The 21,108-nt window shown below is 47.0% G+C and overlaps 1 protein-coding gene across 5 annotated transcripts; it reads left to right on the top strand.

Moving 5' to 3' along the window:
- The first annotated feature begins 5 nt into the window (after positions 1-5).
- On the top strand, positions 6-21,057 carry ZBTB37 (zinc finger and BTB domain containing 37). Of its 5 annotated transcripts, XR_009487530.1 has the most exons (7): positions 6-107; positions 1,836-1,933; positions 4,216-5,168; positions 6,528-6,627; positions 8,795-12,289; positions 12,385-12,495; positions 16,768-21,057. XR_009487530.1 is itself a non-coding variant. In XM_059854513.1 (5 exons), exons 3-5 carry the CDS (start codon positions 4,246-4,248, stop codon positions 9,281-9,283), a joined length of 1,512 nt encoding a protein of 503 aa, XP_059710496.1. In that variant the 5' UTR covers positions 6-107; positions 1,836-1,933; positions 4,219-4,245; the 3' UTR covers positions 9,284-21,057. The 5 variants fall into 5 exon arrangements, 2 of the variants coding, with proteins under 2 accessions (XP_059710496.1, XP_059710495.1); XR_009487528.1 differs by having other exon boundaries at positions 12,385-21,057; XR_009487529.1 differs by having other exon boundaries at positions 8,795-12,495.
- The last annotated feature ends 51 nt before the right edge of the window (positions 21,058-21,108 follow it).

Genomic DNA, 21,108 nt, shown 5'->3' with positions numbered 1-21,108 from the left:
GCGGAGCGGGGGCGTACGGTCCGCACGGCGTTTCCTTCCGGGGCGCGGCCCGCGCTGGCGCGTTTCGGTTCCGGGCCGGCGCTGCGGGCCCTTCCCACCCCCGGCAGGTGAGGCTGGGCCGGGAGGGGCGGGCGGAGCCGCCGGGGGCCCCGGAGCGGCGGGGGCGCGGCCGCCGCCCCCCGGGACCGAGGCCGGGAGGGGCGGGGGCTGGGGGAGGCTGGTCCCGCCCGCTCCGCGCAGCCCCGGTGCGCGGCCGCGGCGCGGCTGTCACGGGTGAGAAGGAGCCGCGGGCCCCGCCTGGGGAGGGTCCGGGAGCGCCGGGGCCGGAGACAGCGAATCTGAGAGCCCGGTCCTGCGGGAGGGGGGCGGACGGGCCAGGAGCCACCGCCGCCTGTCCCAGTTTAGAGTTGTGTTTGGGCTTAGAGTTGTTGGAGTCTTGTTGGAGTCCCGTTGGAATGTGCACGCAGCCAAAGGGGTTTGTTGGGAATAAATTGTAACCGGTGAGGGTGGTGACGCCCTGGCACGGAGAAGCCGTGGCTGCCCCTGGATCCCTGGCAGTGTCCAAGGCCGGGTTGGATGGGCTGGATTAGTGGAAGGTGTCCCTGCCTATGGCAGAGGGTGAAATGAGCTTAAGGTCTCTTCCAACCCAAACCACTCTGGGATTCTAAGTATGTCTCTGGGACCAGGGACAGGACCGATGGAACGGCTGGAGTTTTGTCAGAAGAGGTTTAGTCTGGATCTCAGAGAAAGGTTCTTCCCCCAGAGGGTGCTGGGCACTGCCCAGGCTCCCCGGGGAATGGTCACAGCCCCAAGGCTGCCAGAGCTCCAGGAGTGTTTGGACAATGCTGTCAGGCACAGAGTGGGATTGTTGGGGTGTCTGTGGAGAGCCAGGAGTTAGCTCAGTGGTCCTTGTGGGTCCCTTCCAGCTCAGGATATTCTGTGAAGCTGCCCAGTCACGGTAAACCTCAACCCAAAAGCTGAGAGTTTTCAGTTCAGCTCCCAGGGTGACATCATCTGCTGGGTGGTCTGTCTCTGCTTCTTACCTGATGGGTCAGGAATTCCACGCACTCCTGGTAGCTGCCTCACAGGCTGGAGGGCATTTGCTGAGCTAAGTCTGAATCTCAGCTGGTGACACTTCAAAGCAGCAGTGTCTCAGTGTGTGCCCTGTGCTGACTCAGCTCAGCCTGCACCTAAAGGTGGCTGGAGGTGATGGACTTCCCAGAGCAGACAGAAATCTGGATGTCATTGCCCTGGGGCTTAGGTGCAGGAGCTCTGAGAGATTCCCTTACTCAGAGGGGCAGAATTCAGCCTCTGACAGAGTAGTTTGAACCAAAAGACAGATTCCCTCTCCCCAGCCTCTGAGTGGATCGTAACATGCAGGTTCCTTGGCAATGGGGTGAGCAGAGTTCTGTGGGCTATAAAGAGTAGAAGGATTTTCCCTGCCTCTGGAACAGGAGCTCACAGATAATTTGTTGGGCTCTCTGGGGAGCAGCTGTCATCTCACCACAGCCATAACCAGCCACACTCAGCAGTTAAGGTCTGATGATTTTTTTTTCCCTTCTCTTTCTGTATATCCCAAGCTCAGCCTCTGCCTCCCTCTTGCCTCCCTGGGTGCTCGTGGCCTTGGCAGGGGTGTTTCACCCTTGCCTTCCTTGAGAGTGTACTCTGAGGCTTATTGCTTTAGGAACAGCTGTTTGGGGAAGATGGTGAGCTAATCCTGCTGCTAGTTCCTCCAGCAGAACCAAGAATGACAAAGCTTGATGTTCACAACTGCTCTTGGGAGAGCACAATTCCTCTGCACTTCATTTTTTTTTCTTTCTTTTTACCTCCTAAAGGGGAAGGGGGCAACGAGTTTTTTTCTTACTACATCAGAAGAAAAAAAAGAAGGCAGCACCCCCACTGCATGTAACTCACAGCACTCACAGCACTCCAGGTAAGATGTTGGGTTTTCTATTTCCCCTTGTTCTCTGCAGTTGGTGTTCTGCTCCCAATGCTGTGTGACAGCAATGCTGTGACACAGAGCTGTGCACTCTGGTTTCCTGATTTTTGTGGGATTTGTTGCTTTCTCCAAAAGATGGGGAAGGACATGGAGCTGTTGGAGTGAGTCCAGAGGAGACACCAAGATGATCAGAGAGATGGAGAAGCTCTGATATGAGGGAAGGCTGAGAGAGTTGGGGTGGTTCATCCTGGAGAAGAGAAGCTTCAGGGTGACCTACTTGTGGCCTCCAGTGCCTGAAGGAGCTGACAGGAAAGACAGAGAGAGATTTAGGACAAGGATGGAGTAATAGAATGAGGGGGAATGACTTCCCACTGACAGAGAGTAGGTTTAGATTGGATATTGGGAAGCAATTGTTACCTGTGAGGGTGGGGAGTCCCTGGCACAGGGTGCCCAGAGAAGCTGTGGCTGCCCCTGGATCCCTGGCAGTGTCCAAGGCCAGGCTGGACAGGGCTTGGAGCACCCTGGGACAGTGGAAGGTGTCCCTACCCATGGCAGGGGATGGAATGGGATGAGCTTTAACGTCCCTTCCAACCCAAACCATTCTGTGACTCTGTGATAGGGGAAGGAGAGAAGAAGCTCTAAGAGCTGGCACTGTTCAGCTGCACCTTGTGAAGCTTTGTGCACTCTGGTCTGACTTCCCCAGGGACACGCAGCCATCCTGCCACTCAGAAATCCCTTGGCACAGCTCCACAAGATTGACAGGCTGTCCTGCTCCTGGAGCTTCATGTTTAGTCGCTGGGTTTGCCAAGTTTGCACAGAGCCTGCTTGGGCATATGGACATGTGCTATGCTGCAATGTTCATAAATTCCAAATAAAAAGTCCTCCAAAGGCAGACATGCTCTTCACGTGCCAATCCCTTCGATTCAGAGATTCCTCAGAGTGGGCACTGTGAGCCTTGGTATTCCCAGCCTGCTTGAAATGGTTTTATGGTTTTGACATCTGCAGGACTCTGCTCAATCCACACTTCAGATGCTATCTGGCTTGGAAGCTGCATATGCCATGAGTGGACTTTAACAAGCTTATTTACTTTCCTTTTTTTTTTTTTTTCATGAGTTTACGTCTCACTTTCATTCATTCCAGCTTTTTACTATATATGGTCAGGGCTTCTTTTCCAACTTTGCCAGAATGAAATGTGATGATGTGGTGGTGCATCCCCCAGTCCCCCTCCCTGGCCCTGCTCTGAGGTCTCCTGATAAGACTTGGTGGACTCAGCTGAGTGGTGAAGGGTCCCCCAGCTGTACCAGCTGGGCAGTGAGGTGCTCCCTGAACCTACCAGGAGCCCTTGTAGAGGTGGGAACGACAAGGAACATCCCAGCCAAGGTGGGAAACACGGGATGAGCCATGTGCAGCCTGGGTGAAACATTTACCTGGAGTGCAGCCCAAGCAGAGCAGCACCATTGTGAATTGTAGCCCAAGTGGAACAATCCCACTATTGCTCTACTTGGGAAAGAGTCTGGGAGTTACTGACCTAGGGTATGGCCAGAGTGGGGACTTAATGATGACCAACGTGAAGTCTCTTGGGACCCTGCAAAAGTGATCCCAAGTGAGGCCCTCTAAGCTCTCCTGGGCCACAGCTTTGCTTTTCACTCTCCTGTTATATATTTTCTGGCATGTGTCAGAAGTGCCACAAATGATGGATATCTCAGGTTAGCAGGGCACTTAGGATGCTTTGAGGTCAGATGTGTACTGGCCAACTTTTCAAAAGTCTCAGAAGGATTTAGGTTCCTTCCCGGTGTTTCCTTCCTGGTCCCTGGTTTACAAAGGAGCTTTACTTATTACTCTCTCTTTTCAAGATGCTTAGAAGGTACAAGTGGTGAGAATTTTAATCCATTATGCAATCAGGTGCCTATTTTTAATACCTGTGCCATTTTTAATGTTCTTTTCACATGCAGATGTGCTTTTATTGAGGCTGGCAGAACAGAGTGTTTTACAGGCTAAAGCTGCAGGGAATGGGGGCCTGTTGGGGACTGGTTTAGCAGAACTCTTGTGCAGGGGAATGCATAGCATGGAGAGATCAGAGAGCTTTGGAATCATTTTGTGAGCAATCTCAAACATACTTGTTCATAACAGAGCTGGTGCCAGGTGTGTGACAGTTCAGTGGGTGAGGAAGGTCTCTATAAACTCCAGTGTTTCAAACTGTGTGGAAGCAGGTGAAAAAAGTTCTGATTTCAAATTACTGGCTCTGCTAATGATGGGATCTTTTCCCCCTTTTCCAGTAGAGTTGAGCACCTGGAGCTGGGACAGCCATGGAGAAGAGTGGGAACATTCAGCTGGAGATCCCTAACTTCAGTAACTCTGTCCTGAGCCACCTGAACCAGCTGCGCATGCAGGGCCGGCTGTGTGACATCGTGGTCAACGTGCAGGGCCAGGCTTTCCGTGCGCACAAGGTGGTGCTGGCTGCCAGCTCCCCCTACTTCCGTGACCACATGTCCCTGAACGAGATGAGCACCGTGTCCATCTCCGTCATCAAGAACCCTTCTGTGTTCGAGCAGCTCCTCTCCTTCTGCTACACTGGCAGGATATGTCTGCAGCTGGCTGACATCATCAGCTACCTGACAGCTGCCAGCTTCTTGCAGATGCAGCACATCATAGACAAATGCACGCAGATACTCGAGGGGATTCATTTCAAAATTAACGTGGCCGAGGTGGAAGCGGAATTGAGCCAGACCAGGACGAAGCATCAGGAGAGACCGCCCGAGTCTCACCGGGCGACGCCAACTCTAAACCGTCCCCTGAGTCCCCGTCACAACACCTCCAAGGGGAGCCGCCTGGGCCAGGTTAGCACAGTGCTGGACATTCGGGAGCTGAGCCCACCCGAGGAGTCCACCAGCCCCCAAATAATCGAGCAGAGTTCCGATGTGGAAGGCAGGGAGCCCATCCTGCGCATTAACAGGGCAGGACAGTGGTACGTGGAGACGGGAATGGGAGAGCGCGGGGCGCAGAACGACGAGGAAGTGCGGGTGCTGGGAGGAGTGCGCATTAAGACGGAGAACCTGGAGGAGTGGCTGGGGGCAGAGCACCAGCCCTCGGGAGAAGATGGCAGCAGCGCTGAGGAGGTCACGGCCATGGTGATTGACACCACGGGCCACGGATCGCTGGGCCAGGAGGCTTTTGCCTTAGGCTCCTCTGGAGCCAAAGTGGTCAGGCCGACCAGCAGTGAGATCGACAGGTGGGTGTTCTTAAACTTAATTATTCACCTTGGCTGTAACTGGAGGTTATGCAAGATTCTGACCTGGCTGGGTCAGTTGCTTTGGAACATTTCCTCTTTCTATTTCCTTTGGCCATCTTAAGCTAAAGAGCAAAAGGGTTTTTACCTGGTGTTAGGAAGTGTGTCCAGTTTGGGTAATATATTTTGGCAGGGTAGCGATCAGACCAGGATCTCCAGATACAGGCTAGCTTGGGAAATTACTTATTAGCTCTTAGAGGCTGGGATCTTTACCTCTCAGTGTTTCAGCTGAGGTGATTTTTTTTTTATAAAGAAGATGCTCAGTTCAGCCTCAGTAGGTACCAGACTCAGCACTTGGATTAATGAGGTCATATACAATATGTGTTACATATCTCCATTGCACTGGTGCCTTCTGACCCAGAAGTCTGGGGATGGTTCTGGCTGAAAAACAAGCCAGACACCAACTGTAGGTCAAGGTCTTCCCAATGATCCATGACAGCAGTGGGCCCTGGCTTTACATCTTCTGAGGCAGTTGAAATGGGGATCCCAGTGGCCTCCACTGTTGTTTTGATTTATATGAGAGAGCCAAAAGCCTTTGTTGAAAATGAGTGGTGAAATCTGCTGTGTTTGGATTCTCCATCCATCTGCTTCCCCTCCACTCCAGCATTTGCTTTCCCCTAGGCTCAGGCCAGAGAATGGATTTGATAAAGGGCAGGTCTGTTTTAGTTGGTGGGGAGGGGTTGTAATTCTAGGATTTCCCTTTACATCTGCCTCTCTTCTAGCTCAATCCCATGGGGAAACAGCTGCCTGGAAGCAGTGGATATTCTGTCACTTGTTGCCTAGTAAATCAGTCAGTGGGAACAATCTTGAGCTGGCCTTTGGAGCGCGATGCTTTCCTACTTCCTTAGCCCTTTTCCTTGGATCAGCTAGTCTCTAGCATCTCTTTTTACACTGCAGTCTGTATGCATTGTTTCCCACCTCTAGTCCATCACATCCCTTATCTTTCACACTGGGAATGGAGGAGGAGGGTGCTGGAGGAGAGGTGTCCTCTGAGAAATGATTTCTGTCCTGCTCTACAGTTCCTGAGTCACCAGGCCCATATTGGTTTATTCATGATAGCAACCCCTCTCTGTTGCTGAACTGGAAGCCAAATGGCTCAGTTTTATGTTTCAGATGTTTAGAAACCATAGACCGGTATGATTTGGTTTTTCCTTTATATTTGCATTGTTCCACTTGCAGTGTGTTAGCTGAAGAGGATGAAGAGATGCTGTACAGGTGCCTCTATTGCTCACCATTGCTCTAAACACTGTGGTGGCCTGATGCCCATTAAAAATCCCATTTCCACTCTCCCTGACCCCACAGATTTAGCCCTTCTGGCAGCATGGTTGCTGTGACTGAGCGGTACAGATCGAAAAGTGAGTCTCCCGGGCGGATGGATGAGCCTAAGCAGCCCAGTTCCCAGGTAGGCAGATCAAGATGTTTGCAAGTAAATGTTGGCTTGAAGGTGAAGGGGACTTTGTGGTGATGAAGTTATCATATTTTATATTTGCAAGCAATAATGTGTGTGATACAAGGACCTTTTACTTTGGCAAAGGATCTACCTGCTCACAGGAGAACATGTGCTGGGCAAGTACAATTTAAAATGGATTCTGGCTGTTGTTTGGGTTTTGGGACAGATACTTGGAAAACACAAGGAGTTTCTCTTGTTGTTTGAGGGCATAAATATCCACTCTTATTCTGGGCAGGCCACCAACTCCTGAGGAGAAACCCCATTTGCCTGCAGAGCTGGATCTGCCCTCAAACACTGGCAGCAAATGCCTGAGCAGAGGGAGGAGGTGTGGCTTGGCTTCTGTGGAAGACGGGTGACAACAGCTGAATCTTTCCATGCCGGTACCAAGACCATTCCCAAAAGCCCTCCAGGCTCTACACCAATAAACCTTTTAGGGTGGAGTGTCAAAGAGCTGTGGAGTTTTAGAGAGGTCTCTATCTCTTCTCCACAGCAGACTTTGCAACATAAAGGAGCTCTGAATTCTCTACTTTCTTGGGCACAGGTTTGGGGTAGGAGGGAGAGATGCACAGAAATGGGAGGGCAGTGAGCTCTAGAGTGCAGCAAAGTGGGACATGGCAGTAATGCCTGTGCCTTATCATTTTGGTCTAATTTAGTTGCATCACAGTGCCACTGTAGTGCAAGCATGTCAGCCAACAGAGTGCAGAAAGACACTTGTGAGCCTAAGAAGGAGGGATTGTAAGCTAAGGACTTGGCTGGAGGTGGGTAAGGAGATACTAGGCTGCTTTGCTCTTGAATAAGACCAAGTGAAGCAAGGGGGGTAAAATTGTGATTGCTGTCTGCTGACTTTGTTGGACACTTCCATAAAATGACAGATACCTTTATGTTCCTGTTTTGCAAAGCTTTGTTTTGTGTCCTCAGAAGACACTGCAAAAATTTCAGGTCAAACCAACCCTCTAGGGTAAATGTGACATATTAAGCAATTTTAGCTCTGCCTACAGAAAAAGTGCTCTTATTTCTCTATTGTGAGACAGCCTCAAACATGAAACCTTAGTCTTTACACACCATGGGGAAGTATCATCACCTTCCACTCTCCTGGCATTGTGATATCCATACTAAAATAACCTGGCAGTGATCCCTGCCCACTGGCAGTGGTAGAGTGGAAAGGAAGAACCAGAACTTTGTGTATCTCCTTTAGTCCTCAACAGCCTCCCTATGCCTGTACAGCTGGGTTCAGCAGCACCTGGCACAGTACACTGCTGCTCATGGCTGTAGAGCCCGGGCTTGCAGAGGAGATGCCCTCCTCCTGGTTTCTTCTCCATGTGTGGTACCACTGGGAAGCAGCACTGGGGGAGAAGACAGTGCATCTCCAGCACGGAAGCATTCTGGAGTCCGTGTGTTTCTGCTCAATCTGAATATGATGGCCAGAAGTGTCTGTCCTGAGACCAGGCTTGTGGTTCAGGTTGCTCTTGGCTGTTTGTCTGTGTGACTTCAGAAAATACAGAGGAGTCTTTGCTGTGCAAGCTGGGTCAGGCACATTCTTGCCTGCGATGCCACGGGGCTGGGATGGATTACACAGCCAGGCAGGCAAGTGACTCCTTGTAAAATGAACTCTAAGTGACATCTGAATAAATACCTGTGTAAAATGACACCTGAAGACTTTCAGATGTGATTTGTGGTTTGCTCCTCCTTTGTTTTACTGCAAGCTCATCAATCGGCTTCTTTTTTTTTTTTTACTTTTAGTATGGAAAACAAAACGTGATACACCCAAGTGTTTAATTAAACTGGCACAAATTTTTTAGAAAGTAACAAGTATTGACATGTGGTCCACAACTGAATTGGTGGCCAAGTGCCCTTGTATTAAGGGCTGTCTTTTCTTTACCAGATCCAGGGAATGGCTTGGCAGAAGGGGCCTTTGCAGCAGTGGTTTCTAATTGATTGCTCATTTGTCTTCAGCCCTGAGGCCCCAGTTAAGCACTTAAATGTGTGCTTGGGGTTGCAGACATTAGTGCTGCTGATTTTGAGGTTTGGCACATGCTTTACTGGCTGGACCTGGGCCTGATCTTCTCTGCAACTTGTTTTAGGCTGCTTGTTATTTAAATCTATGCCATTTCCTTGGCAGGGGGAGGAATCAGCCATGCTGGGAGTGAGCGGTTACGTGGAGTATCTGCGGGAGCAGGAGGTTTCAGAGCGCTGGTTCCGGTACAACCCACGGCTCACGTGCATTTACTGCGCCAAATCCTTCAACCAGAAGGGCAGCCTGGACCGGCACATGCGGCTGCACATGGGCATCACCCCTTTTGTGTGCCGCATGTGCGGGAAGAAGTACACCCGCAAGGATCAGCTGGAGTATCACATCCGCAAGCACACGGGCAACAAGCCCTTCCACTGCCACGTGTGCGGCAAAAGCTTCCCTTTCCAGGCCATCCTCAACCAGCACTTTCGCAAGAACCACCCCGGCTGTCTGCCCCTGGAGGGGCCCCACAGCATCTCCCCCGAGACCACCGTCACATCCCGGGGGCAGGCAGAGGAGGAATCTCCTCCGCAGGAAGAGGCTGTGGCGGTGGGGGAGACGGCCCAGGGATCTGTGTCCACAACTGGGCCGGATTGAAGCGCGGCCGTGGAGTCCCAGGAGAAAGGACCGTCTTCCCATTCCTGGCTCTAAAGAGTCAGCACCGACCCAGCAGGCTGGTACTGTAATTAGTGCAATGCCACCACTGAACAGAAAGAAGCTCCCAAGATGTTGCCAAAATAGAAAAATCTCTCTCTTTCTCTCTCTTCCTCTCACACACCCACACACACACCCATAGAGTGTTAAATGTTTTTCTCCCTTACTCCTCCTCCTCTTGGAGAAAAACAGAACAACTGTGTCAATCAACTTCTTATTCAGGGATCGACAGGATTTTAAATTTTTTTACTGTTCTGTAGTGATCTGGGACAAGCAGTCATTTGTATTTCTGGACAGCGCTGTGGCCCAGCAGGGCGTCCTGCCGGCAGTGCCGGGTTCAGCCACAGAGCCATATCCATACTCCCGCTCGAGGGGAGAGCAGGGGCAAGGGGCTGTTGCCTTTCTCCCTTCCCCAGGTAGTTGCCACAGCAAAGAAAACAAAAATACTGTCCTGGTGGAACCTGCCTTGCCCGAGTGTATTTATCCCTGTCTTATTTTTGGTGTGTCTCTTTACGTTTTTATTTAAGCTGTTATTTAGGCTTTGGGCTTGCCAGTTCCAGGCATGCAGCCCTGGTGCCCCTTGTTAAAGTGGGCACAGCTACAAAGTGGTATTCCAGAGGTCAGCAAAATGTGAAGGAAGTACTTCAGCTACTGAGAGTGGAATTTAGCAGCTGTGAGGTTTGCATGAGACTCATGCATTCGGAGAAGGGCTGGAGGGGTCTTCCAGAGGAGGTTGTCCTCTGCCGGTGCTGATCTGGAGAGCTCAGAGCACTCTGAGATCTTGGCTGGAGCGCTGCCATGCTTCAGGTGGTGCCAAGGATTAGGAAGAGATTTTCTGGAGATGCTGAATTGCAGAGTTAGAGGCTGGCTACCAAAGTCCTCTTTCACCCCTGCTCCCCCCTCGACACACACTTGATCTTTTAGAACAGCAATACGGGATATGGGAATACTGCAATGCTGTTGTCACAGCCGAGCAATCGCAGGTGGTTGCTTTTAAACCTGTTTCTACAAACTAGTTTGATAACTTTTTTATCAATGAAACGCAAAAAGAAAAGAGAACCCTACGCTATTTCCTTATAACAGTTCAGGAGACTTAAAAGTGAACGGTTGGTTCCTAGAGCAATCACAACTCTGTCCCCTTGCATGGACTTAACATTTTTGTATTCTGAGTAGCTCTGATGTTTAGAGCAAGTTTAGCAAACCTGGAGAGACATGCCTGCGTGTGTATTGTAGGTGTTTGCACGAGCTTACATGGTTCATAACCAGAAAAGCATGGGACAGGCAGATAAGTGCAAATATCCTGACATCTTTTTTTAAAAAAATATGCAATATTTTAAGAGTTTTCTCTAGTTCTGATGCCAAGTTGTTCGTGATGAAGGGGGGAAATGGATGACAGGTTGTGCGTATCAGGTTTGGTGAAGGAGTTCTCTTGAGGATATATAATGTGTACATGATGAGGAAGGGTGAAGTTCTGAACCTTAAGGTGATGGGAGGAACAAGGAGACATTTTAAAAGAAAAACACTTCATCTTGCTTCAGTGAGAAAGCTGGATGAGAGGTTAGAGCTGGGGCTTAGCAGGCAGGAGACTGACCAAGTGACAATAAAGCTTGGCCTGCTGTCTGACTGCAGTTTTGGGCACATGGAAACATCTCCAGCCCTTGCTTTCCCCATCTGCAAATTGGTACTTGGGATCATTTTCCCGCCCCTTGGGAGGGAATAATTTGGAGAAGGGTGACGTATTCTTGCCTTGATTTATTGATTTTTTTATGTGTAAGGGGTCTCACTGTTCCTCCCATCTCTCTCTCAAAAAGACGTGGCTCTAATGTGTTTTTGTGCGTGGGAAAGGGCTCGGTGCCAGTATCACATGTAACAGGGATGTGATCCTAAAAGAGGAACCTTTGCAGGTGTTCTGAGCTGGGTACCTGCAAAGTACCATTTCATTGACCATTTCAAACAGGAAAACTGATATTTCACCTCCGTTTTCCTTCTGTGCCTTCTTCCTCCTCTCCTGTCAAGGGCATCCATCACACAGGGAGTGATTTGGCCACCCAAACAACCAGCTCCGTCAGGTTTCCTGGCAAAGGTCAAACATCACGGTACCAAAACAATGAGGTTGCCAGAGAGCAGTGGCAGAGGATGAGGTGAGAGGGTGGCCAAGGTAGGTTTTGTTGCAATCAAGGTGCAGGGGGGAGTGGAGATGTGCTGCTTTAGTCATAGCTTTTGAAGTTACCAAAAATGAAAAAAAAAAAGTTAAAAACTTTGAAATCCTATCCTGTTCACACTAGAGAGCATAAAAAGTTACTTTTAGTTGCTTAAAAGATTTTTAAGTGTTTTAAAATAGAAATTTTAAAAGAATACTACCAAACTATAAAAACATAAAATTATTTATATACATATATTATATAAAAATATAGTGGGAAAGTTTCCCTGCTAAGCTTGCTGTGAAGAGAAGGGTGAAGGTGCAGTAACTGCTACACAAGCAACATTTCTCTGAGACAGATGGCAACCGTAGTGAAGAAGGGCTGACAGAAAATGGTGAATGCCTTTGTTCCCATGGCATAGCTGTGAGTTTCTTGAACAGGTTTTTATTTTACTGTATCAATACTGTGAAAGGAGAAGCATCCAAACAGTACAGGATGCCAACAGCGTGTCCTGTTTGCTGATTCACTACTTCAAGTGGCCTGGTGAAAACCATGAAATTAGTCCTTCATACCTTACTAGGCTGAAAACAAAGCTTGTGAAAGGTTTTATTTTTTTCCTCTGTTATGTTTGCTTTTCTTTTTGTTTTGGTTTTTTTGTTTGTTTGTTTTTTTTGTTTTTTTTTTTTTTTTTTGTGCAGAGGTTGCCACTGTATAAATGATCATTTCTGATTGCATGCAAAAGAGCCAATATTCTTGCCCAGGCCTCGCTGAGGTGAAGTTTATAGCTTGTAGCTAGAGTCAGTATAAGGTATGGTAGTGGGAATCATTTTGATATTATTTCTGTACATTTAATGGATGTGTATGTATGTGTGGGAATCATGATGTCTAATATTTCTTGAACAGCGCTGAAACCAGTTCAGGCCCATCCGCACTAGACAGTGGAACCAGTTCTGAAGGAATCGTTATTGAACATTTCTTTCAAGGGTCGACTTCCTGAGTGCAGATGAGACCAAGGTTCGAGAAAAAAGGGGTTGGAGGTGCTGTACGGTATGGAGAAACCTCATGTGAATTTTCTGGCAGTGGTGTAGCTACTTTAGAGGTGCTTTCCCTAACAGAATGATACCGTGTCCTGTTGCCTCTGAGTTGGTGTGGCTCTTTACGGTTGCACCAAAGCTGTGGAGAATCAGATGCCAACTTTCCAAGTGTGAATGCCTCTGTGATGGGTTGAGGCACAGCTTTGCATTCCCACATCTAGCTGCATCTTGTTCTGCCAAAACTGTGATTTCAACTGTGATTTAAGGAGGATGTGAAGAGAACTCTCGTGTTTTAATACCTCTGTACGTAACATTTTTGTCTGCTTTAGAGTTAGGGCTTACTAACCCATTTGTTTTCTTGCCTCAGGCAACAGGGAGAACACACTCTGGTTTTACAGTTTGCTTTCTTGGAGGTGGACATATTTCTTAGTTCTTTGCTGTCAAAGAACTCACCTCCCAAATGTGAAGAGTTGTGGTTATCTCCTTAAGCCTGCAGCAAGCCCTGGTGCCAAGTGTCAGCCAAGTGACATGATGGTTGTCACGGCTGTTCCCTGCTGCTGCCAGGTTACCTGTGAATAGCTGTGAAAATAGCAAGAATTGTGTTAATACTGTTGTGCTGCTTTGGAGAAAAGCTAAACCTCTTTGTCTCAGGAGGATGACTGATGTGACGCTGGGAAAAGGAGAAGGCCAAAATGCAATGAGAGGATGTGAGAACAAATTGTGCTTTGTATTTCCAGCAGCTAGAGAGAGATGAATGAGAGGCTTTGTGGAATGCAAATTTGTTGCAGGAGGCTGAGGACATGCTTAGAGCTAGCTTAGTAAGATGCAGGCATAGCCTGGTGAGATCTAGAGCAGCCAGTGCAAATGGGCAGTCCCTCCTCGTCCTCTCAGCATTATCCACCATCAGGTTCAGTCCTTGGACTTTCCTGCATCTTCTCTACAATATTCTCAAGCTGTGACCTGTATAATTTAACTTTAGTGTGGGTGCTGGGAAGAGCAGAAAGCATGTTGTGTCTCTGCTGCTGTTCTAAACGCAGAGGTCGGCAGTGACTGACCCGGTTCCCATCTGACAGCTCTGCAGAGCTGGAATAGCACTGGGAACAAGCTGAAAAGCATCATGGGGCTGGCTCAGCACACAGGGCACAGAGCCAGGATTTCAGCCCTCTGTGAGCTCAAGGTTGAAATACATGGACAAGGCAACTCTCCCTGCTTGTCCTGCTCTCATTTTGTGACAACTCCATGGCTGTCACACACCTCTGCAATAGGAATGTCACTCAACTGTGGGATGCCCTTTCAGGAAGTGATTCCAAGCAGTTTGGTTTTGGAGTAGAGCTCTTGCCACTTTTGGGTGATTCCTAACAAGGATCCCAAGGATGAGCCCTAACAAGGCCTTTGCAGGAGCAGAGTTGTAGCTTTTATTTGCTGCTGACTTCATCTCTCCTGCAGAATCCAACATATAAATAGGAAGATAGCTGCAAAGGTGCAGCTGATTAAACTGATTTGGGTGGAAGGTGGCCTGGGAGGTAGATAGGATCGTGTATCTTGAAAACCAACAAAAAACTGCCCTTAAAATTATTTAAACTTTACCAAACTCTCCTCTTTGATCCATGACATGCCTGCCAATTTAGCCTTGTCAGTATACAAATGTTTCTGCAGATTAGTGACATCAAATGCTGTTCAAGCTCTGCTGGAAATATTTTGGAGATGGGAAAAGTCCCCGCTCATGGCAAGACGGTTGGACTAGATGACCTCTAAAGGTCCCTTCCAACCCATACTATTCCATAAGTCAAGAAGCTATAATTCAAGGAGACTTGTTGCCAGGGTCTGGGCTCTGAGTTTTCCCTGGGAGCTGAGTCTGTGGCCAGGACTGCAGTTGGAAAGCTTGGGATCCACTGCCATAGCAAAATAATTGTGGTGAGCATTGCTCCTGTCACAAGGTGAGAGCCATGCACAGAGTTTTGATATCTGCAGTTAAAGGGCCTAAAGAGGAGCTCAGAATCCTTATTTTAATCACTGTCATTCAAATGTTATTTTAATATAAAATACATATGTACCTGTGTATGCATATGTGTATATATATATATATTTGTAACCAAATAGAAGTTAGAACTATGCAAACAATACTGGCTGCTTCTTGAAACTCAAGTCTACCAGAACATTTTGGAATAGAGTAGGTTTGGAGTAGACTTGATGTGGAGGTTTTGTTTTGTTTTATAACCTGTAAAATGCAGCAGACCAAAGTTTTGCTGCAGTTAATCTTACCAGAAATGTAGGTAATTCCTAACCTGAAACCCACTCGCGTGGGTTATAATATTATCTGAAGAGTCCTACCATCTCTAAAATATTTTCATCTGCTGAAAGGCTTTGGCTTGGCCAACATAGAAATACACAGAGGATGGGAATTAGGAGAGATTGAATGTGATGTTTGGGCTGATGGAATCAAGAAAGGACTGGGAGCATTTTCTTTTGGATGTAGGGTTGAGTTGGTTTCAAGAAATCTTCCTACTTGGGAAAATGTCCATTGCTGAGATGGAGGCAGTGATCAGAGCATCCCCAGGATGAATTCTGGTTTTGATGGAGGTATTGGAAAGCTTCCTGCTGAATCTGATGGTACAAGAGTTTAGGCTGCTGGGAGAAATTCCACATGGTTTCTGCCATTTCTTTGTGTCAGATCTGATCTTTGCTTTTAGGATTAACTGCAATGTATCTGTAACTTTCAGTGAGCTTTGGCTTTTTATTCCTGGAACTGTAGACAAATCAGGTTTCCCATAACATTATCCTCATCCCAACTGTGAACAAGTTACTACTGCTTCTTATAATTTATTGTCTTTCTGGTCCTGAATGTCTGTGTGATCCAGCTGGTCACCAGCACCACCTTCCAGTGCTTCATTAGCTTTTATGCACAGGGAATTGTTGCAATGGATAAGTTGACCATGCTAGTTGGAAGAGTAGAAGCTTTTGGAGAATGACTTTTGCTTCCTCTAGCTGTCATTAGGGAATGCACACACACATACCTGTATATACATATATAGAAACAAATATAATGTGTTTCAATATAAACTCATTTAGCATTATTCTTATTTAATTTATATTTTAATCTAGTTGTATACCAAAGTATTACAGCTTGTGAAATGATGTCTCTCTGAAATAGGAGGAACCTTTTTTTAGGTGGGAATTCTGAAAGGTCTTTGGTGACAAAAACATAGATAGGAGTAAGACTTAAGAACTTGTGCTGGTGGGGAGTTGCAGCCTTGAAAGGATTTGAAACTTGCTGAGTAAAGTTGGATGGTGGGGCCTTCTGAAGATGTTCTTCATGGTCCTTAACAGTTTCGTTGTAAAACAAGGACGTTCTGGCAAAGCTAGAAATAAAAGGGGAGAAAGCAGAAAATCAGACTGTGACCTGGCACAGCCAGGAGGTGGGGAGGAAGCCACAAAACCAGCCACTGATGTATTTAGTGTCTAATTTAAAGTTTTACGAAATGAGCCATTGCTATTTAGCGGTGCCTAGAAGTGGCTGGGGGTTTGTTAATAACTTCTGTAAAGGCACGTGTTCTGCTGTCACCAATGGGAAGAAATAATGGGTTCAAAGATAAGATCTTGCTGGTTTTTCTGTGCCAGGGAGTAATTACCTTTCTGAGGAATTAGCAAGTGCTAAGAACAAATTCACCTCTAACATGTCCCACAGGCTTGGCAGTGGCTCTGCTTCCTCTAGAGAGGAGGAAGAGAGCTGAAAGAAGGAGAGAGCTTATCTGCTTTCAGCCCTGGCTGGTGCTGGTGGCCCTGGAACTACACAGGGGAATGGGTAGAAAGGTGGAACAGCAGCAAAGCATCACTGGGAAGAGGTAGTGCATGTATGTGGCATGCCACGGATGCTGTGGGCAGGGAAATGCTGGGTGTAAAACTTGCACAGGGGCAGGAGCATGCAGGAAATGCTGCAGCCTTGTGAGACAGATGTACAAAGATGCCTGCCTTGGCACATGACAGCTGAGCAGCACCAGTGTTTTCCTTGCTGGAGCTGTGAATAGTAAGAAGGAAAAGAGTTCAGTCCCTTGTGGGGGCAAGATTTGCTGTGAGCATTTCAAAAATGCCATTGGAAGGAACTGAAGTGTGGGAAGTGAAGAGTGGAAAAGGCAGTACTAGACTTCAAAGTGCCATTCTCTGAGTTTTCTAGCAAGTGTTGAAGACTGAAGTTTGTTTTTGTTTCAGTGCTTTCTCCTTTACCTATATAATTTTTCCTATTTAAACTCCACAGCTCAGGGAAGGGTGCAGAGAAGATGGAGCCAGACCCTTCCTGGAGGCACACGGTGGAAGGAGGAGCAGCAGTAGGCAGCAGTTTATACAAGGGAAAATCAGGTTAGGTATGATAAGATGTTATCTCACCATGAGTACAGTCAAACAGCATTGGATCAGGTTGTCCAGAGAGGCTGGGAAATCTCCGCCATGGGAGAGTGCAGCCTCCAAGTTCCTGTTTCTAGACTGCGCCAAGCTGTATTTTTGTTACCTTTTTTTTTTTTTTTTTTTTAGTTTATCATGTAAAATTGGCAGCTTTATTGGCCTTCCTAGTTTGTATCAGTTAAGCTTTTGAAACATGTTCAGGTATTTTAAAACACTGCTGTGTAAGTTCCTTTTTTAATCTGACATATTCTGATTTATTATTTTACTGCAGTTACCTAAGGCAGTACTTAAAAAAATCAGTGCATTAATTTTTTTTGCAGACTTTTAGCTTAGTTTTTGATAATGTACCTAACAACCTTCCCCTCAGATCGATGGTGAAATGGCTGCATTATTTTTATACTGCAGTGAGACTTATTTATTTAAACCTTCCCATTACCTTTGCAGTCAGACCCAATATCATTGGCTATGAAACTGTGAAACTAATGAGAAATGAAAAGTGAAGTTGGATTGATTCATTTACTGCTGGATAAAAAATATAGAAAGTGGCAGTATAAAAAGATAAAATACAGTTTAAATTAGTTACTCAGATCACAGAATGGTTTGGGTTGGAAGGGACCTTAAAGCTCCTCTTATTCCAGCCCCCCTGCCATGGGCAGGGATGTCTTGTGCTAGAATTCCAATAGGAGTTACTGAGTCTGGGGCAGGGGGAGGAGTCACAAAACTAGTCTGAGAGAAACAAATTTTAACTTGATGATGCCAATTAATTGGTTCCCCATTTGGTCAAGTTTTAAAAGCTGTTTCTTGAGGTTTCCCTGGCTCTGCTCATTCATCTACACGTCTTGGGCATTGGTTTGATACGGGGGTTTGTGCCTCTGAGAGTGTTTTCTGAGAGTTTACATGTCTAAGGAACCTCTCTGAATTACTGTGAAGCTTTCCTTGAACCCTTCCTTGCCTGTGCATTGATAACTGAACACAGCTCTTGCCTGCAAGAGGCCACTGGGAGGAGGGTGGCAGCACTGGGTGACACTAACAAATGGACAGTGCAATTCTCGGGCTGATTTTGGGAAGGGGCATGAAGCCCCAGCCCCACTGTGGCTGTCCCCAAGCCCCAAGGTGTCCTTTCAGTCAATGTTTGTTTGCAAGGGCTGTTTACAGGGCAGCCTGGATCTCCACCAGAGATGCAGGGAAGGGGGGGTGTAGGTGACATGCAGGCACTTTTCTGATGTTTTAGAAGATTTCCTAAGCCAGGGTTGTGCTATTGGGGGAAGCACCCCAGGTGGGATTGAGAGTAGAATTTTGTCTTACCCTATGCTTAAAACTAATTCCTTGGGCTTCCCCTCTAAGGCACTGGCCTGGGCAGAAAGCTGACACCAGACAGCTTCCAGGGCTGTGCTGTCACGGGGCAAGTGCCAGTAAGGAACATTGGGAAGGAAGAGGGAAGTGGTGTTCCAATAAGGCATGGTTCTTTTGTGTTGGTGGGTAACATGGCTGACATTTAGGACAGGCAAGAGCAATCCTGGGTGGCAAGACAGACTTTTGTGAATAAGGTCTTTTAGAAGCTGAATGAGGAGGAGAATAACATGCACCTATGTGTTCTTGCAGTAACATATTCCTCACCTCGTGCCCCACACTTGCAGGGAGAGTTAGCAAAGGATGAGAAGACTAGAGCAGATGGTAATGCATGGAAATGGAAGCAAGGTGTTCAAAGCACTGCTTTAGTCTGAAAAGGGAAAGGAATGAAGGCAGTTTTCCCAAGCCTCTAGTGTGTTAACACTAGCTGAAGCTCCCATGAGCTGTGTCCCCATTGTCCCCAGAGCTCCCCTCATTTCCCTGGTGTCACCCCACCTTTCCTGCACAACACTGTGAATATGATATGTGTAGCTCTTTTTAAAACTTTGGATTTTTCCATTAAAACTGCTCAGAGCAGGAAATGCTGTCTTACTGCAGGAGCAGACAGGATGTGACCCCCAAACAGGGCATGGATAGTTGAGTAGTGGGAGAGAGTATTTTAAGAGTTAACAAGGGAAGTGGCTTTGTATAGCAATTTGCTAATCAAATTTCATCTTGTAACAAACTTAACTGACAATCAATTTCTAAAATACAAAAGCCTCTTAGAGGAAATAGTCAAGTATATCTTCACTAGAAAGATTTAACTGGGATAACTTAATAAAGAGCACAGGATTTTTTTCCTTTTTCTTTTTTCTTTTTTCTTTTTTTTCTTTTGAGCAATCACTGCAGAAATGGAGTTGCATTAAGCAGCAGCATATTCACAGGACAGTAACTACCTCTCTCTCTTGGAGTGCTGAGGTTACCACACTACACACTCTAGCAGTAAAGCTTTCACTTTAAAGAGATTTGTTTTCCTTACCTCTGTGTTTCAGAAACGCAAGTCTGCTTTGTAAAGTGACTCTAATGAAAATGGCATCTGGCAGGAGCAGTGGGAGTCCCTTGGGGTCCACAGTCCTTCTTGGCCTCCAGTTCCTTACTGTGACCCTTTGCAGGTTGGCCATGGGGCTGTGACAGTTCAGGGGGACTTTGTCACCTCCCGTGTGCTACGTGATAGTGAACTGTCCCCGGGCCAGAGGGCCAGAGCTGTGAGACCATGTTCCTGCACTGGGAAATCAGTTAATGGTGGCGAAGGTAAAGGAGAATCCATCTCCCTCCTCCTCCAAGGCAGCAGGCAGCAGTTAAAAAAAAAAAAAAAAAAAAAAAAAAGAAGCAATAAGATAAAATACAAACACTTTTATATGTTGTTCATTAGTCAGCAGATCTGACTCTGCAAATTTATATATATATACACATACAGAGAGCAAATCTCTCATGTGAAAAGGTGCCATTTTTTTTCTAAACAGTCCCTTTCCAAACTAGAACAGCACTTTAAATAGGTTCCTCTTTAAAAAAAAAAAAAAAATTAAAAAAAAATTAAAAAGCAAACCCTTTTCTGCCGCAATGCACTTTAACTCGTCAGAGCAGTACAGCTGTGGCTGGCTGGGGACACAGCTGTACAGGCAGGCAGCTCCTGGGCAGCCACAGCTCGGGGGGAGCAATGCTGCCAGAGCCTTGGCATGGCAGCTCTACCTCCAGCAGCCCCCCGGGCCCACACGGCCCCCACGCTGCCCGGAGCAGCCCCGCCGTGCCCAGGCACCGGTGGGACTGGTGGCTGTGAGGAGACTTGGGAATCTTTCAAGAGAAACCCACCCTTGCCTGTCAAGAAGATTTAAACCCCATTTTCTAACAGGTCAGAAGTTGCACCCAGTTACAACCCAGCTGGCAGCCCAGGGCTGAGCTGAGCTGAACAGCAAAGCCAGGAGAAAGCTGTTACTGGAGTTGTGGGCTTTTTCCATAACATGAATATGGAGCCCTCGTCAGTTCTGTTCGGGTTTTTTTTTTCCTTTTTTAATCCAAGTTTGTGTGTCCCACATTGATTCTGCTCTGAGCTGGTTTGCAGAGTAACCATTGGTAACAGAAATTGTGCTGTCACCTTCAACTAGTGACCTATAAATCAAACCCTTTTAGGACAGGTGTCCTAATACTCAAGACTTACTTTCACAGTTAAGAAATTTCCTGCTGTACTAATTATTCTTTTTTATTATTATTTTATTTTATTTTTGGTTGCAGTCCTTATTTCAAGAAAAAAAAAAAAGTCAGTGTTCAGACTAGTCTGGAGTAGGCTGAAGAGTAAGCCTGCTGTAACTTGTGGATATCAGACTGTTCTTCAGTGATTTTCCAAGCTGTTTCCAAACTGGCCCTCCATGACTGCTTCCCTTTTCCTCTTCCAGCAGGCACTGGCAAACAGAAGCTCCATGGCCATTGTGTCTAGGGACAGCCAGCACTGCTGGAAGGGGGTGGGCAGGGGTGGCAGGGGAACCAGAGTTGGGAAAGGGGAAAATAAAATCAAGGTAGAGGGGACTGTACAATTGCATTGAAAGCAGTTTAGCAAAAAGCGCTCTCATTGGACAGCTTTAAGAACAATGTGAATGAGAACTTAGCAACTTGGGTAAGAATCTTGGAAAATTCTATAAATGTATACTTGAAATTCTGTTTGTATTAAAAAAAAATGCATTTTCTTCTTTCTTTTAACACTGTGTAAAAGAACATTATGCATGTGAGTGGTTTGAGAATTAAATGGTTTAATACTTAGATCCTTCTCTGTGTCTTATAGCTGACTGGTCCTTACTCAACTGGATTTTCTGTCTGG

This window comes from Haemorhous mexicanus, chromosome 9, assembly GCF_027477595.1.
Source record: "Haemorhous mexicanus isolate bHaeMex1 chromosome 9, bHaeMex1.pri, whole genome shotgun sequence".
Taxonomy (NCBI): Eukaryota; Metazoa; Chordata; class Aves; order Passeriformes; family Fringillidae; genus Haemorhous; species Haemorhous mexicanus.
The sequence above is the reverse complement of the archived record's forward strand: the minus strand, read 5'-3'. Positions and strand labels throughout refer to the sequence as shown.